This window comes from Solanum stenotomum, chromosome 10 (genome assembly GCF_019186545.1).
Source record: "Solanum stenotomum isolate F172 chromosome 10, ASM1918654v1, whole genome shotgun sequence".
Taxonomy (NCBI): domain Eukaryota; kingdom Viridiplantae; phylum Streptophyta; class Magnoliopsida; order Solanales; family Solanaceae; genus Solanum; species Solanum stenotomum.
Window position 1 is genome coordinate 56,405,437 of NC_064291.1, and position 18,207 is coordinate 56,423,643.

At 35.0% G+C, this 18,207-nt stretch overlaps 2 protein-coding genes across 4 annotated transcripts; one reads left to right on the forward strand and one right to left on the reverse strand.

The window, feature by feature from the left end:
* The first annotated feature begins 1,731 nt into the window (after window positions 1-1,731).
* Window positions 1,732-4,944, forward strand: LOC125878242 (uncharacterized). The gene is made up of 2 exons (XM_049559450.1): window positions 1,732-4,374; window positions 4,460-4,944. Exons 1-2 carry the CDS (start codon window positions 1,740-1,742, stop codon window positions 4,741-4,743), a joined length of 2,919 nt encoding a protein of 972 aa, XP_049415407.1. The 5' UTR covers window positions 1,732-1,739; the 3' UTR covers window positions 4,744-4,944.
* Window positions 4,945-5,075: 131 nt separating this feature from the next.
* LOC125878241 (protein SPA1-RELATED 2) lies at window positions 5,076-15,725 on the reverse strand. Of its 3 annotated transcripts, XM_049559449.1 has the most exons (8): window positions 15,545-15,716; window positions 11,573-13,075; window positions 10,752-10,909; window positions 8,876-9,704; window positions 7,951-8,097; window positions 7,092-7,409; window positions 6,891-6,950; window positions 5,076-5,915 (listed from the first exon to the last, which is right to left on the reverse strand). In XM_049559449.1, the coding sequence occupies exons 2-8, from the start codon at window positions 13,019-13,021 to the stop codon at window positions 5,724-5,726; spliced, it is 3,153 nt and encodes a 1,050-aa protein (XP_049415406.1). In that variant the 5' UTR covers window positions 13,022-13,075; window positions 15,545-15,716; the 3' UTR covers window positions 5,076-5,723. The 3 variants fall into 3 exon arrangements, with proteins under 3 accessions (XP_049415406.1, XP_049415405.1, XP_049415404.1); XM_049559448.1 differs by lacking the exon at window positions 7,951-8,097 and having other exon boundaries at window positions 11,573-13,062; window positions 15,545-15,725; XM_049559447.1 differs by lacking the exon at window positions 7,951-8,097.
* Between the last annotated feature and the right edge of the window lie 2,482 nt (window positions 15,726-18,207).

Sequence of the window (18,207 nt, forward strand, 5' to 3'; positions counted from 1 at the left end):
TCTATGAGCTACTTTATTAATGACATATACTCCCTCCGTCCCTATGTAGTTGTCCACTTTAGAAATGACACACATATTAATGCAACAATGATTAGCATAGTGAAGTTACAATTTTACCCTTATAGTACAATTTACAATTCCAAAATAAATTCACTCAAGATAATTGATCAATGCTAGGAAGTTCATAAGCTTATTTACTTTATTTATGACAACTTTATTTAAATAAGGGTATAATAGGAAAAAATTTATTATCCTTTCTTGATTTGTCAAAATGAACAACTAAATAGGGACGGAGGAAGTAGCTTTTTATTCTTTTTCAAAACGTTTGTAATTTGTTTCATATCTTTCATTAACTTATCGACTTATGCATACTTCTAATGTTAATTTTTGTTTCAAATCCATCTCTATATAATTTTAAAAATCAAATATGCTCCTCACGAAGTAATATAGGGGAATGTTTGGACCTTTTAAATAAATTTCTAAGAGATATATTTTGACATTTATAATTATTAGTGATGTATTTAGACTTTTTTAATTAATTTATCAAGTGCATGCTTCCAACAAAGATATGCATATATTTACGAGTAAAGGAATAAAAATTGCACAACTCTACAAAATTGGACGTTCAATTTATTTAGTCAGAAATCATAGGGACTAAAATCAGAAATTATCAATAACTAAGCGACCAAAAATGAATTAACCCTATGTTGAATATTCCTTATGTAAACTAGTAGTACATCTAGAATCTAGTCGGATTTGAATCATGTGAATGAAATTGCTTTTGACAGAAAAATCGTTGAAAAAAAATGAGAAAAACAGCTAAAATTGCGGAAACATATTTAAATGAGCCCCAAAATAAACGGAATTGCGTTAACAACCATTTTCATCTCTGAAATCCAAAAGAAACAACTTTTCCATTTTCTTGATCAGGTTGGCAGAAAAAAATGAACAAAAAGAAACCAAAAATCTTATAAGAATAAACCTTAAAAATACATTGGTTCTTTTGTCATTTTTTAAAACAACCTATAATTTGTCACCCTTGGTAATTTTAAATTTTATGTTACCATAGTCACATAATTTGAATACTTTTTTTCTGAAGATTTTATTACCAGAAAGTTGGTTTCTTGATCAGATAAAAAAGGGTTGGTGCTGAATTTCTATTAGATTCATCACAATCTAATAGAATTCAGCATTTTTCCTTGTCCAAGTTGCAAAAATCCAGCTCAATTTTGCCAATTTTGTAGTCGGTACGCGCTTTTCATTAATTCCCTGATTTTTTTTGGCTTCATAATGTTTAGATAAGACGTATTTCGTTATATGAAACAATGATGATTCATATAGCTGACCGCCCCAACCTCAACTTGTTCAAGACTTAGACGTAGTTGTTGTTGTTAATTTGATTATATATGTGTGAAGCTTCACATGATGCAATTTTCTTGCTTGTTCTACTTGCAATAAATGCTAAATTAGTTTTTATGTCATGATGAATTACAATTAATGGTTCAACATACCTTATTTTTGGATGTTCATATGCTTTCTCATACAATGAAATTTCTACTAATGTTGCTCTACTTTCAAATATACCATCAAACCTCTTTATAACAGCGTTGTTTGTCCCAATATTTTAGGTTGCTATAGCAAAATGTTGTTAGTCCCATAGAAAACATGGTTGTTATAGTAAAATGTTAGTGTTGATTGTTATGGAGAAGTCTGACTGTATTTAACTTTCTTGAAGCTGAATGGATCAATTCAGGCAGATTGGTGAGGTAGTTGGGAGCTTAACTGCTCTAATGATATTGAAACATGACATTCAAATAAACCAGAAGCAATGTTGTCTTCTGTTTGACATGTATGTACAAGCTTTCGACACGATTTCTGAGGGGATCAAACATAATCTAACGTTGAATGAGAGGAACACAAAGTGGAAAGCACTTGAACATCCAATGAAAGAGCTTCATAGGATCTTTAAAGAAGGTGAAATGTACATAAAAAGTTGTTTGGATGTGAAAGATTTGTGGGGCAAAGCTATAAGTTTACATCTCAATAAGGACTGTGTTGAGTTTCATGTTCATAATTTGCTCTGTTGTTTCCCTGTTGTGATTGAGGCTATTGAGACAGTTGCAGAAATCTCGGGATTCGATGAGGAAGATATGCAGAAGAGGAGGACTGCACTCGCTAAAAAGTACGAGGGAGAGTCAATGTGTGATCTAAGATTCTTTCAATGGATGTTTGGGAAACAATACTTAATTACTAGAGAGATATGCAGTGAATTGGAGAGTTGTTGGAAAGAAGATAGATGGTATCTTGTTGAAATGATAAGTCAAAAGATGAATGTTGCAGAAAATTTGGCGATAAATGAGCATAGTCTAGCTGAGATATTGCTCAAGAAACTAGATGGATCAAAGCAACTCAGACAAATTATGCTCTTGCCTAGTTCAATATTGATTGGAGCAAGTGATTATCATGTGAAGAGACGTTTAGGTTCGCGAGGAGGACATGTTAAGGAGATTCAATGGTTAGGAGAAACGTTTGCGTTGAGGAACTTTTTTGGTGAGCTGATTGAACCAGTAGTTGCTGAGATTTCTCTAGTGTTTTCACTTTCACATCCCAACATTCTGCAATATCATTGTGGTTTTTACGACGAAGAAAAGAAAGAAGGATACCTTGTTATGGAGCTAATGAATAAAAGTTTAGCAACTTACATTAAAGAGCATTCGAGTCAAAGGAAGAAAGGACCGTTTTCTGTCCAAGTTGCTGTTGATATTATGCTTCAGATTGCTCGAGGGATGGAATATCTGCACTCGAAAAAGATGTATCACGGAGAGCTGAATCCATCTAACGTGCTCCTTAAACCAAGAAATCCCTCCGCGGAGAGTTATTTCCATGCAAAAGTTAAAGGATTTGGTTTAAAATCTATTAAGAGTAGTTATAAGGCTGCTGATGAAAATTCTGCTGAGTCTTTCATATGGTATGCACCAGAAATTCTCACTGAAAAGGAAAAACCAGAAAGCAAATGCACTTACAAGTATACAGAGAAGGCTGATGTTTATAGTTATGGAATGATATGCTTTCAACTTTTAACGGGGAAAGCTCCGTTTGATGAACATCTCCAAGGGGAGAAAATGGTGCAGAATATTAGAACAGGGGAGAGACCTCTCTTCCCGCATCCTTCACCTAAATATCTCGTAAACTTGACAAGAAAATGCTGGCAAACGAATCCAGACCTTCGCCCAAGTTTCTCTTCTTTGTGTAGGATTTTGCATTATATCAAGAAAGTACTTGTCATCAATCCAGGACATGGCCAACCTGAATGTCCTCCTCCACTCGTAGACTACTGTGAAATCGAGGCTGGCTACTCAAAGAAGTTCCCGGGAGAGGATAGCACTGGTTTGGCCCCGGTATCACAAATTCCTTTCCAGATGTTTGCTTATAGACTTGTTGAGAAAGAGAGGATATCTGGAAACTCTAAAGACAAGCACTGGGATTCATCACATTATGGTTATTCGAGCCACAGGACAGCATCAATGCAGAGCGACAATGAGCATATGGATGCAATGGATGATCTCTTTTTCGGTCCAAGTGATCGAAGGTCAGTTTGTTCAGAGATAATAGAGAGTAAAGATCCAAGATTCTGGGATCAGAGGTCAGTCATATCCGAGACACCACTTCGAAAAGTTTCCTCGTTCGAGCAAATGTCAGTTAGTTCTGAGAGTCCGAAAGAGAAATTCACTGCAGCAGCAGCAAATGAAAAGTCAATCTATGATGATATTCTGGGAAGGAAGGAAATACTAACACCATCAGGTGATCAGTCCTCACCGCGTGTTGATACAACACCACGGAAGGCCATTTCATCAATGAGAAAGAACAAAAAGCTGAATCTTTTGGAAATCCAGGAGAATGTTATGTCTACGAAAACAGATGACAGAAAACCTTCATCGAGTGAGCAGAAAACAGCGTCTCCTGTGATTTCAGAGAAGAAAAATTCATCAGGTGATGATCAGATATTAACTTATTCCGAGATTCAAGAAAAGAAACATGCACCAGATGATCAGAAACTAACAAGTTCTGCAACTCCAGTGGAGCAAAACTCATCTGACAACCAACAACCAAAAGATTCTCAAAGTCCAGAAAAGAAGCAGTCATCAACAGCTGCCAATGTCAAGACCATTCATGGTGATCCTACGCAAAGGAAAGCTTTGTCAAGAAGAACAAAATCCAAGAATCCAGAGAAGAAAGTTCTATCAAATCCGGAAGCCAATCAAAACTCAATGTCGTCTGAGAAAACAGCAGCGAAACCAAGCAATTCAAAGGTATCAGTAAAGAAAGCACCACTTCACAAAAAACTACAGGACAAAGAGACTAGCACTACACCAGGTTAGCTCTTCCAACTTTGTCAACTTGCATGTTTTTGTAATGAGAATATTTAGCTCAGACTCTTAACATAAATGGCTTTTTGTAGAAAAACTGACAGACCCATCACCAAGATCTTCACCAGCTAGAGTTAAGAGAATACAGTCATCAACTATGTCTTCTCCAACACGAAGCCTAAAAAGTTCATCTCCAAGATCACCCGCAATCACCACATATGGGAATGGATATCAATCACCATGTGCATCACCATTAAATCCGTGTTCTCGTTATGCCAGAGTAAGCCGAGAGCCCCACTTGTCCTCAGCTATGAGCCCAAGTAGACCAAGGAAACCTCAGAGCATTAGCAATAGCCAATCTGTGCACAACAGTTAACAAAGTTCATGCGGTTTTCAATTTTCAAATTTCTAGAACAACTTTGCAGCTCAAAGTTTTTGAAGCAAAGGATGGTTAAAATTTGTATATTATGCTTAACGTTAAGCTATTTTTACTTGTTGGAGGTCTGTACTCTCTGAATTTCACAGGTTTCGAATGCTATTCAGCCATTCACAACTGCGAAAGTTCAGCTGAAAATATCTGCAATTCACATTTATGAATCATATTTTGCAGACTTTGATTCACGTCACATTGGTTTCACTTGAAAGAACATAACAAACTTTTTTTCATCTAGACCCCAAAATGACACAAAAGAAATGGCAAAGCACTAAAATTCAATCAACAGGCCAATGTACAACTTTTTTATATATTGCTATGTAAGGGTAAGGGAATTATGACATGTACAATAACTCATATATTGCTTCCCAAGACATGGTTTTACAGTGCCCGTATCTATCTAGATGTACAAATGAACACCACACACCAACAAAATTTATCTCGACTGCAATTTCATATGGACTTCACTCAGCTACACCGTGAGCCTTCCAAACTATGGAGGTCATCACTATTGTGCTTGCATCTGTTTTGAGGGGATATCTCAAGATTCAGGCAATTATGTTGAAGAAATGGCTCTTCACAGCATATCAGGTCCAATAGACTTGCATTGCATCTTCAGGAATGTTGCATATGTGTGCCTTGAGCGAATAATTTCACCAACAATTCCCTTTCCAGTTTAAAAAAGAAGACTCCCTCCTGTTCAGCTTCCTAAGCTTTTTTAACCAAACGACCCACAATTGTCAAGACAAGTAGCAGACTCGGGTCCCTTCTCAAAGTTTAACCTTAAACTTTTAAGAGAAGATATCCCAGAAATTACCAAGGAAATCATACAGCTGCATTTCAATACGATCCATTAAAAGCTTCCCAGGAAACCTGACGAGAAAGGATCAAATGAAGACTGCAATTCTTCAGCTGGTCTACGTCTAAACCATCTCAAGTAGTTTTATGCAGCCACTGGAACTGGCAGCAAGAACAGTGTTTGACTTTTGTCTCCAGCAAACACTTGAAACAAATTGTCCATTGTCGTCATCAGTCTCTTTACCAGAGATTGGATCAATAGAGCCAAACTTGTGAGAAGTGATAGGCATAGGTAGAGATTTGTAATAAGCAAAGACCTGCAGGGAATAAGCCTATAAATAAGAAGTCCTCTCCTTTTTCAGTACGTTTTTCTATTTCACTTTGTTTGGACGTCAAAAAGTTGTCAGAGAGTTACAGCAAAGAAAAAGTAACTGGAAAAAATAATTTTCTGCATGCAATGCTTGACAGGAGGAGGGAACTGTAAAACAAGAACAAACCGTTTGCTTTCATGTTTCAAATTCCGAACACGATTGCAAGACATGATTCAGAGGAATTTTTTAAGTGTTCAGCTGCCTTTCACTTTCTTGTTAATTTCCAACACTTCCTTTTTCCTTTCTTAGCAGCCAAAGGCTTTGGGTCAAAGAAAGCTTTCCAGGAAATTGTCTACCAAGACAGCTTGTCATAATAAAAAAAGCTGGTGCAATAGATGCACAATATGATAAATACACACACTGTAGTACTATTTGCAAATTCTGTGTTCTCAGTATGAGGGTTCATTGCGTAAAACTTACATGTGAGAATATCTTTTACATATGGCTCCTTTAACTCAATGCAGAAAGTGAATGAAATAACTTTTCTTTTTTAAAGCATAAAATGGCTGCAAATGAGGAAATTCAACTCAACAACAGTGCAACACTGATTCATTTTTCTGGGGGAGTGAATGTCGCAAATGACTAGCAGGATGTGTTTCTTCTGCAAGACACAGAAGACAATTAAGACCTCAGTTTTACTATATTTTTGCAAAAAAACTAAAATGTAGGAGGCAGCCAATAACTTGATCAAACAAATCAACATTATCAATGTCCATGGTATGTGACAGTATATTGAATAGGTAAGGGTCAAACTTAACACCTCAACCCTCCTTTCCTATTAGTTCCCATCTTCAGTCATAGCAATAGAAGAGATTCATATGGTTGTATTCCTCCAGACCCCACTTTGTGGGATTTCACTGGGTATGTTGTTGTTGTTGTTGTTTTGTATTCCTCATTAAAACAGGGGAGCAAGGAACCTACCTCATTTGTTTCTGACCCGCAAGTTATGTATCCATTGTTCACAGATAATCCCACAAAATTCTAACAATAAAAGACAAGATGTCAGTTCATACAGCAATAATGGTACTGATAGCGAAGATAGCATGATTGAGTAGGCAATTCAAAATTTTGGATCTCATAGATATACAACCAAAAATGACTGACATTCTATTAATAGCCAACCTTCTCGTTGGTGTGCCCTTTAAGGGTTAAGACACAAGCATCGGTCGAATAGCCACTTGAGTTGGTTTTATTGAGATCCCATATCTTCAAACTGTTGTCAGTGGATGCAGAAATGAGCGTTTCAGCATCCAAAAATTTTGCGTAACTAACAGATTTCTCATGGCCAACCAATATACACCAAGGAGCTGAGGTATTACGAAGATCATAGCAATAAGTCTTGTAATCGGCAGAGCTATAAGCCAGAAAATGACTGGAGTCAGGTGAAAACTGAACACTGCAAACGTTTGCTTTGTTTCTGATTGTGCACACGCTGTTCCTCTGCACAGAAGGAAAATTTGATACAATGAACACTATGAAACAGAAGAAAATGAGATAATATCACATATATGAAGAAAAAATGGATATCTTCTTTTCTATACCTTCATGAATATTTTGTTGAATTAATTTTTTCACCAAATTAAATTAAGTGGACTATGTACAGGTGACTTTTCTTTTCTCTGTGTTCAACAGAGATAATTTTTTTATATATATATATTTGCTAATCTTTAGCGCCACTGCACCCAAAAGGGACAAGCAAGCCATATCTAATTTCTGATTTTATGGACAAGTAGAACATTCACATTCTCTGTCATATTCATTATTCTAATTTTGAGGGGAATGCACACGTTATAAATCCAAAATTGTCTTAAACCTCTATTTCCTTGCATTTCACTGTACACTGAACTTCAAACTACAACCCTTTTTTCCTTTTTTTTGTCCAACAAGGAGATTTGTGTTGGAGGGAGGGAAGGGGGGAGGGAACTTCTCAATCAAAACATGGAGGTACAATATAGAATAGCATCAAAAGAGGGAAGCATGCCTGATTGATGCTCCAAAGTTTCACCAAATGATCGTCACTTCCACTGGCTAACTTTATGGGATCCACACGAGAAAAATCTACAGACCATGCCCTTTCATTATGCTCAGTCAAATGCAAAAAAGCTTGACCAGTAGACACATCCCATAACTGAAACCATTGACAAAGTCACGAGATATTCAGATAAAAGTAGTGAAGTTAACACCAGCATTTACAGGTCAGAGTTATGAGCAATAAAACAATATTGTGAAAATTAAGCGGTATGTCAAAAACATTATACAAGGGTGAATAAACAGCACAGTTGTTAAAACAAAACAAAGACCGGGAAAATAATATTGGGTGAAAAAGAGAACAGACTGGAAGAGATGTAGAGTCTACAAGTTCACATTTTATTTAAGTTGTTTAAATAACTATATTGAAAGGCAAATTACGAGATATGCAAAAAGAAGATGAGGTAGTTATGTCATACAAGGATCATAGCCAACCCTCTCTCAGTTGAAAGTGCTACAAATCCAAAATTATTTCTAGTGGATGGATCAATTTATCCTCTGGAACAAGGGTACAACATTCACAGAGTCAACGTATCACATTCACCACAACTTGTCTACATGCTCTGTATTGCTAAAAAACGAACAAGAAGAAATATGTAAGTTGCCTAGAAATAAAGCGCAACAGATATATCCAAGCTCTCTCATGCTACAGTGCAACTCACTCCTTAAGTGAAAGATGTGATGAACATAAGACTCCATAAATTGAGTCGACGAAAATTGAGCATGGAGCACCACATTCGGAAGATAATTTCCTTTTGACTATAAATCACCTCAATAGTCATCATAAGCAATAACTATGAGCAAGGGACAGGTTCAACATACATATAAGGCAATACTCTACCAATGCCACTGACAGAAAACTAAAACCAAATACACACCTTAACCGCACCATCATAGTCAGTGGTAGCCAGATAGTTCCTGATATAGTTGTTCCAGCAAATGCAGCTGAGCTTAGATTTGTTTGACATCTCGATAATTGGGTAATGAATGTCAACAGAATCATTAAAGAGGGCATGATACTCAAATATTTTAATTTTCTTCGACACCCCACCAGCAGCTAAATATTCCTCGTCCCTGTCAAAGCTCAGAGAACAAATGACATTTGCAAAATTATTCAGATCTGCATTTCTTAATATTCCCCTTGCTCTGAACTTGCTATACCGACCATACTTGCATAAGCCATCAAAGAAACCTCCAAGCCGATCTGTGGGTCTACACTTCTCTTTATCATTTTCTGTCGAGACAAAGTTCTCCTGATTGTTAAAAAGTTCTTCAGTTCTACGGACCATGGCAACATCATCAGACGGCTGAATATTGGATCTCATGGAGGAGTAAGCACTCTCAAGCTGCTTGATATTCTTGATCAATCTAGTTCCATTCTCACATACAGGTGGAAGCTTCGGATACACATCTGAACTTGATGCTCCTTTCTGAATAAACCTGGTCTGCCACTGAACAAGAGACTGTAGGTGTGAAGACGGAAAAAGGCCTTTGCTGCTTCGACGCCTCTGAACCTCTTGGACATCTGCTTCTATACATTTGAGTTCTTCCACTAACTTTGTGGCATCCTTCTGCTTTTGATCTTTCAGTGACATGAGGAAGTACAATAATAACTCTGACTCAGATTCCTTTTCATGAATAGATGACAGTGAGACATCTCCAGGTAATTCTTTAATCTCAGCAATAACTCCAGACTGTAAGATTTCCCTGTACCATACCAGTAATGAGATAACTGAAATACTAATGAAAAGGGAAGACTGAAAAAGAAACTGGCAGGTTTCAAATTTCAATACACTCATAACTATACAATAACGAGTCACATTTAGAAAACCACAATCTTATAGCGAGCAAAAGTCAATACTTCTGCCCTGGAACTTGTAAATTCATCTTATTAAAAATAACCCTTGTAGTTCTGTATGCAAAGATCAGACCTAAAGTTCCAAGTTCCAATACTAATCTCTTCATAAAATGATTCTCTCTCTTTTTTTTCATTTAATAACATCTCCTGACGAATAATTTTAAAATCAAAAGACTGTTTGAGAAAGATACCACTTATTCCAAGGCTCAACAGTCAACTAGAAAATGATTTTGTGCACAAAATGATATTCTAGCTTCATCTGTTCTGTTTATGAAGAATATGTCTAACCAGCACTCTAGGGAAAGAAAAGAACATTGAATGGAAAAAAAGGCTTGACTACCACTGTTCTCAAAACTAAGTTCAGAGATGCTAGACAAGCTATACTCTATCGGTGAAACTGGGCTAGAGCAGTCTCTATACAAACAAAGCAGATATGTAGTCATGTGAGTTGAAACAGCTTGCTAGTTTCAGTACCTCAAGAGGTAAAGTAAAAGACTCAACACCTTATACAAAAGCCAAAAAAAGCTTGGAGCTCTTGTAAATGGCTGCACTTCACTTGAGTGTCATTTCTAATAAAAGTACATCAATTAGCACGGATAATACATTGGGCTATAATGTCCAAATTTTAAGTTATGAACAATATCATATTTCGGAAGCCCTAGCTCGATCATAATCTAATAACTTTTTTTGTCTGTTCTTATGGTCATTTCTGCCATCACAACTGATAATCTTAGAGGTATCAACTATCTGAAAGCTCTGTAAATCACCAAAAGTATCTCAAACACTAAACGAGTTCAGTAACTCAATTTTTTAGGTCAAGCTCTTTCCATAGGCATTCACAACATTTTCAGTCAAGGAGCCAAGAGAAAACAAATAGAACCAGAAATTTTGGCCACCTTGTTGTTGGACGTGCTGAAGGTTCTGGATGGAGCAACCAAAGACAAAATCCAGCTTCTTTGGGATGCTCTGATAGGAAACAAGAGGGAAGAATCCTATGGCGAAGATCTAGCATTGCAGCAGCATGAGAGCTTTCAGAGTCAAATGAGGCAAGCAACTGAAAGACAAAGAAAAACCTATATTAGCAATGAAAATACAGTATCAACTGAGTGCTCTAAGACGGACACTTAAAAGATGGAGAAAAGTAATTTGTTTGCTTACTGAACAAAACCTGAGGACATATATGTTTTGATAAGGTAAGTAATTTTATTAATGTGGGATAACTCAAGGATACAAGCGCTATACCAAAATGTAGAGAGTCTACACAGAATTAGGAGCATCTATGTATTGTAGATACATATTCTGCCATGTATACAAAGACTAAGGATGATTGTGAACGTATCTTAGAGGAAGTAATATAAACAATAAACCTTGTTAGAGAACTCATGACAAATTTCAGATTCTTACACACCCTAGCTAATGAAACTTATATATGGTTCACCTTATTCACTAATTAAGCTAGAAACAAACTATCTACCTCACTCAAGACTTAAACATCACATGACCCCCATCGTACTCCTGTCTGACTTTCAAAGTATTCACTGCACTAGTTGGGACCTCTAACAAATAACAAAAAACCACCAACTCTAGAAGAGGTGATAAGATCAAGAACGAATTTCATTGTGCTCAGAAAGCTAAATCTCATGCCAAAGTGATTGAACTTCCGGCATAAATGAGACAAGAAAAAGAAAAGATTTTGACTAGAAGTTTATGTTCAAACCTCAAAGAGAAGAACCCCCAGGCAGTAGATGTTTGATGAAAATGTGCAGCCACCCTCAGTAAACTGCTCAGGACTGGTGTACCACTTCTCCTCGAACTTAAAGCTCATGGAAGTCAGCGATGGTTTTGACATAATGGATAGCTGAGGCAATCTAAATTTGCTCAGGTTGTTAGGTTCTTTCTTGATGCAATCCTCTTCATTTGACTCATCTCCATAGCCTTGTGCAGCATTTAATTTAGTGTTTCTGGAAGCAGATTTATGGCCTGACTTGAAGGGGTATTGAGGCCACTTCATCTTCAGGTGCATGTCTTCACTAAGTTTTTGCTTCTTTACACAAGGATCGACCAGGGATGAAATATTTTTCCCAGCTAAACTTCTCTCTTTCTGGTTATTCTCTGACTGGGAAACACCTCGATCAACCACATATTCAGTCAACTGAGTGCGTACAGATGCTCCACTATATACAACTTGGTTTGCGCGCAATAATTTAAAGCAAGATGGACGCAAGTCTTGTACACTAACTCCTTGAGAGTGAGCAAAATCCACCAAACCCAGAACTTGTTTGAAGATGTACAAGCCTTCATCTTTGTTTAACTTATTCCCCCCAGCTTTCAGCCGTTCTCTTAAACTGATCCCATCATGATAGACATTGGGATTAATAAATGCATCCATGCTTGCAACAGTGGAAGAAGCATTAGTACACTGTGAATGAATCTGGCCTCGAGACTCACTAGCAGATACTCGGGGTAACGGTGTTTTGCAAATGATTCCTTTGCCTTTCAATGTGCTTTTCACAAAATACTCAGAAAACCCCGACTTGGAGATAATCTTAGTACGGATACCCTCAGAAGAGGGTAATACATTGTTCAAAACAGCTTTATCACCATTATTCTGCAAATTTTCTCCGCCTAGATTTTGGCTTTCATTTAATGTGTTCTGGTTCTGATTCAGAAATCCGGTAAATAATGTGTCTCCATCTTCTTCCTCCCAGAGACCCGATGATGTCCTACACCTGTCTCTATAGGCAGCTTCCCCATGTGAGCTTGCGCATGCAGATCCTCCTGCTAGCTGATAAAACCACTGGTTTGGTCTAATATGCTCTTTATTGCCCAAGGTACCAACTACAGCCAAGTTTTTCCCATTGTAGTTTCGCAGTGTCAATTCTTCAACCATGACCCCAGCATCATTCATACAACGAGGACTAGCACTTGCATGTTCTGAAGATCCTATCCTGTCCAGATTCTTTCTGTCAAGAATATCTGTATACAAAATAGGAGTAGTTTGGTAATGATCACCCTCACCGAATGTGACTACTTCATGTGATTGCAGCATAATGGAGTTCCCAGACCTCAAAGTATAGTCCATCTCCTTACTTCGAAGTTGTCTACCATCAATGGCATCCAGTCCGTTCACCTCATCGCCAATAGCTTCGTCAACAGCTTCATCCATAATGTCAATATGTTCTAGTTTAATAAAATGTTTTAAAAGCACTGCAAATCAAACCTTGTCAAGGAATGGAAAAAACTTTAGATCACATATCAAACTAGTGAATTAAAGATAACTTAAGCCAAAAGGTAAAACTAATGCATTGTGATAGAATAATAAACAATATTTTCCATTTTCTTTTGTTTGTCAAAAGGTGTTATAGTTGGTTCAAAATGGCACAGATCTATCAGTAAAGCACCTTCAAAGGGAAAAGATAGGAGGAAACCACTAGCAGAAAACCTACACCCCTGCCAGAACTCATCTCATGGCTTCACCACTAAACTGCAGAGCATTAAAACAATCACCTAACAGAGGCACTACACCAGATCAATTGTTTGGTCAAATTATTGACCATGAGATTATATGTGCATCACCAGATAGCTTCCACCAAGAAACATTCATCTAATCCACCAAATAGAACACCTTGAAATGATGCATAATTGCCATTTTATCATAAATTGAAGCATGAGCAGATAGTCATACAATCAAATGACCACATACATGACAGATATTCAACAGGGGGCTATCAAAGTGGGAACCCAAGGAAAAACCTTCTTTTGGCATATTTCTTCGAGAATCTGAAACAAATCTTAGTCTTGGCAAAGGTTGTTAGCCATACACAAAAGGAGGGATCTCATAGCGTAGCTGAGGCAAAATAAAACTATTAATGAGGATGCACATTGATTATAGGCAGTTTAACAAAGTGACCATCAAGAATAAGTATCTTATATTGTGTATTGATGACTTGTTTGATCAGCTTTAGGGTGATTTAGTGAACCAAAGGAAAAACCTTCTCTTGGCATATTTCTACGAGAATCTGAAACAAATCTTAGTGCTTGGCAAGATTGTTAGTCATACGCAAAAAGGAGGGATCTCATTAGCATAGCTGAGGAAAATAGAACTATTAACGAGAACCAGATATTCCATATCAGAGAAAATGCTTTGCTTCTACAAGTCACAGAGCAGCGATCCTTATCAAAAAAATAGAGCAGTGCTATGTTTATTTTTGAGAAAGGTAACTTGTATCATTAACAAAGAATACTCCAGGAGTAGTCGAGTAAGAGCAGTGGTATGTTTGTAGGTTGTTGCTAGTGGAGCTGAGATGAAATTGGAGGATGTTTTAAATAAGGGAATTTGCTTTAGTATTATATGCTTAATTAGATTTCCTTAGTTTCTGATAGGGCATTTTTCCCACATTGACAACAAAGCCCTGCTACCTATATAAACTTTGTTTCTAACCAATTTTTCTAAAAACTAGTTCAGACTTTCCTATAACTAGTTGCATTTCCAAGAGAGGAGGAATTAAAACAATATCATTACCCTGTACAAGAATAACAAGCAACGAGCACATCTAAGCAGATCTAAACAGTGATAATACCCTGAACCTCCAAATTTTGAGTTTCCCTATTAATCATGTACTCTACAAATGTTGGTAAAAATCGAACACACATTTTAAAGCACCAAACTTATTTTCAAATCAGCAAGCTTACCGTAGTAGCTTATTGTTGGAGTAGACAATATAAACCCTCTATATGTGTTCCACTATACACCAAAACTAAATTCATTCCACGACTAAAAATACTTTATCTTTAAGGCAAATAAGGCTAGCTAATTAACAACCAAGAGAAAAATTCAGTTATTTTCTTCTCTAATTCTTTTCTTCCATTAAACAGGGATAATACCCTGAACATCCTAATTTCTAGCTTCTCTATTAACCACGTACATCAACATCAGAGAAAATCAAACACACATTTTAAAGCAGCAAAATTAATTACATATTAGCAAGCTTATCCAATACCTCAACATCCAGAATAGCTGAGTAACTAATTAACAGTGCATCGATCAACTAAGTCATATCCAAAACCAGTAGGAGTTGACAATATAAACCTCTATATCCGTTCCACTACACACAACATTTCATTCATACAGACACTGGGAAAAAATATCCTTTTTAGGCAAATTAGATTAGGTAATTAACAACAAGGAACAAAATTCAGCTATTTTCTTCTCTAATTCGCATCTTCTATTAAGATGGGGAACATCCTAATTTCTAGTTTCCCTACTAATCATGTACTCTACATCACCATCCGAGCAAATCAAACACACATTTAAAAGCAGCAAAATTATTTTCATATTAGCAAGCTTATCCAATACCTCAATAGCTTATCAACAGTGCATCAATCAACTAAGCCATATCCCAAATCAGTAGAAGTATATAATATAAAACCTTCTACACCCGATTCCACTAAACACAAACATTTCATTCATACCGACACTAAAAACAAAATAACTTTCCTTTTAAAGCAAATTAGGTTAGCTAATCAACAACAAATAACAAAACTCAGTTATTCTCTTCACTAATTCTTCTCTTACACCGTCACAAAACAATAAAGTACGAACAGTTCAATTCACAACACAGTGATGAAAAAAATTGACACGATAACGCGAAATATGAGCATACTGATGTCATTTTGCAGCAAAACTTACCAATTTTCGCCTGAGAAACGGAGAATCGACGGGAAGATGAGGGAGCAGAGAGAAGGAAAAGGCGATACGGAAGAGAAGTGGTGAATTTTGTGAGCCATGGAAAAAAGGATTAAAAGAGGTTTTTGTGTGAAAGAGAAAGAGAGGAGAAAGAAGGGAAAATCTTATCGGACTTACCTGAAATGGAAATAATATCTAAAACGCCTAAATTGAATATTTTACTATCATTAATTACTAACCACTTATTAAATGTGAGTAAATACTCTATTTTTTTTAGGATTAAATAACATTTTTAGTCATTCCATTATTGATAAATTTTAGTTTTAGTCCATTGAACATTATAATATTTAGGTACACATTTATGATTTAATTTTTAATTACTTGAAAGCAATTTTGGACGAGACGTTTGATCGTAAATTGTGAAAATACAAAGAAAAAAATATTTTTTGTTTTTAAAGTGAAAATGACATTTGAAAATTTGAGTTGTTTTTTTAATATTTGTGAGTAATTTGGAGTGAAACATATATTATGGTGTTTTTTAAACTCCTAAGTTGAATTCTGAATTTTTTAAAAATTTTATGGTCAAAAATATTTTTCCAAATTCAACTCCGAAAAAAAGTAACAAATTCATAGTGAAATGCCCCCTTGATAAGCTTAACTGTCTCGCCATTTATTACCTTTTGTGTTAGTATATTAAATTTGTATTATTACTCCATATTAAGATAATATACTTATAAAAATAAGTTTAAGTACAATATATTTCCTACTCAGCCACATACATTAATTAATTAGTTAAATGTATTAAGTCATACACTACAAAGATCAAAACCAAAAAAAATCCATAATTGATAGATCAAAAAAAAAATATTATCACTTCTTTTAGTTGAAAAAGGAGTGTGATAATATATATATATATATATATATATATATATATATACGATGACTCGATGAGTATGTATATACACGATATATATATATACGTAGTAGAAATTTTGATTTTATCTATTCGTTTATTTTCTGTGGTTTATTTTTTGGTCTTATCTATTCGTAAGTAATGCACTTATGTTAGGTAAAATTTATCCCACGTAAGCGTACATATTAAGCATGTATTTTAAGTATTTTTTAACAAGTAAAAATTGTTAAAATAAGGTTACAACATGTCAAAATCAGTTAGATTATACTTAGTGGTTTCATATTTTTCTTTATTTGTTATTGGATAATTAGTGGATTTCAACCAACAAACAAAAAAAGTAATAATCTAAATAAGAAAATTTTAAATCGATACACATATATATGCTTAAAACTTTTTTTTTATAGGTTATGGAGTAAGTTATAACATTTTAGCTTTTTTTTTTGTTTGTTGGCAAGCGAATTGCTATTGATGCTTTATAAATGTACACGTAACAAAATTTTACTTTAATATAATAGCACGTAAATCATACGAGATGTAAATTGCACTAGATCAGTTTCATGCAACGAATTTGATCAGAAAGAGAGATTGGATATTTCAAACCTTGAGACCCTCATTTAAGAATCACCTGCTCAACAAATTTGACCAAACATTGTATTAACTTATTTTCTTTGTCAAAGTTGCTAATTCAAGCATATTTCCTTTTAAAATGGTGCTTATTATATTTTTTAAATTAATACTTTTGAACATAAAGTAGTGGTCGTTAAATTTTCAGAAGCCACACAATACTTTAGTATTGATTCGACCTTTTTTATATAATTTAGTATTGTTTTGTTGTGCTTACCCACTTGTTTGATCTTTTTTCAAAGATAAGTTTGTGAATATAAAATGAAAGCATAAGAGAAAAGAAAATCTTTGATGAGATTTTAATGCATGTACAATAGATTTTTATTTAGTTATATATACAATTATACATCAATAATATAAAAATAATTTTCTATCATGATAGAATGTGGTCACTATTTCTATATTAAAAAAAAAATTAGGTGAATTCAAACTATTCTATTATTACCATATCAATTTAATTTGATATGATTTCAATATTTTGCGGTATAGTAAATTGATAGTCATAGTTTGTTCAACTTCGACTAATATATATTTGTATAATAAAGTATTATGACTTTAACAATTAAAAAAGGTTTCAATTGTATTATACAAACAACTCCTTTTGTTAATCAATTACATTTCAGTTAAAATAGAGTAGTCAAAGGTTTAACTTCTAAACATTTAGTTTATACTAACACTAGGTTGCGTATTTGTTAATATTTTAATAATATATATATATGTTATTTATGTAACTATATACTTCGATATGGTATTCGGTATTTCGATATGTTATTTCTAAATATCATACTGAATACCAAAAAAAAGCATATCATATACCATACCAAATACCATAATACCAAAACCATGGTATCAAAATTTTTGATATGATATTGATAATTTGGTATATATACTATACCATGCCGACTCCTAATATCGAAAGGCAACAAAAAAAAGTATTCACTTCATTTCGCAACTTTTTACATCAGGATTGGGAGTACGTGACACAAATTCAAATTAATCAGGGTTCAATATGAATATTGAACATCAGGAGACAACAACAAAAGTAAAAGAATATTTTTCTTTATTTGACAACTTTTTAATTTCAGCATCGCAGGGAGTACGTATGAAGTGGCAATAAATCATCCACGTC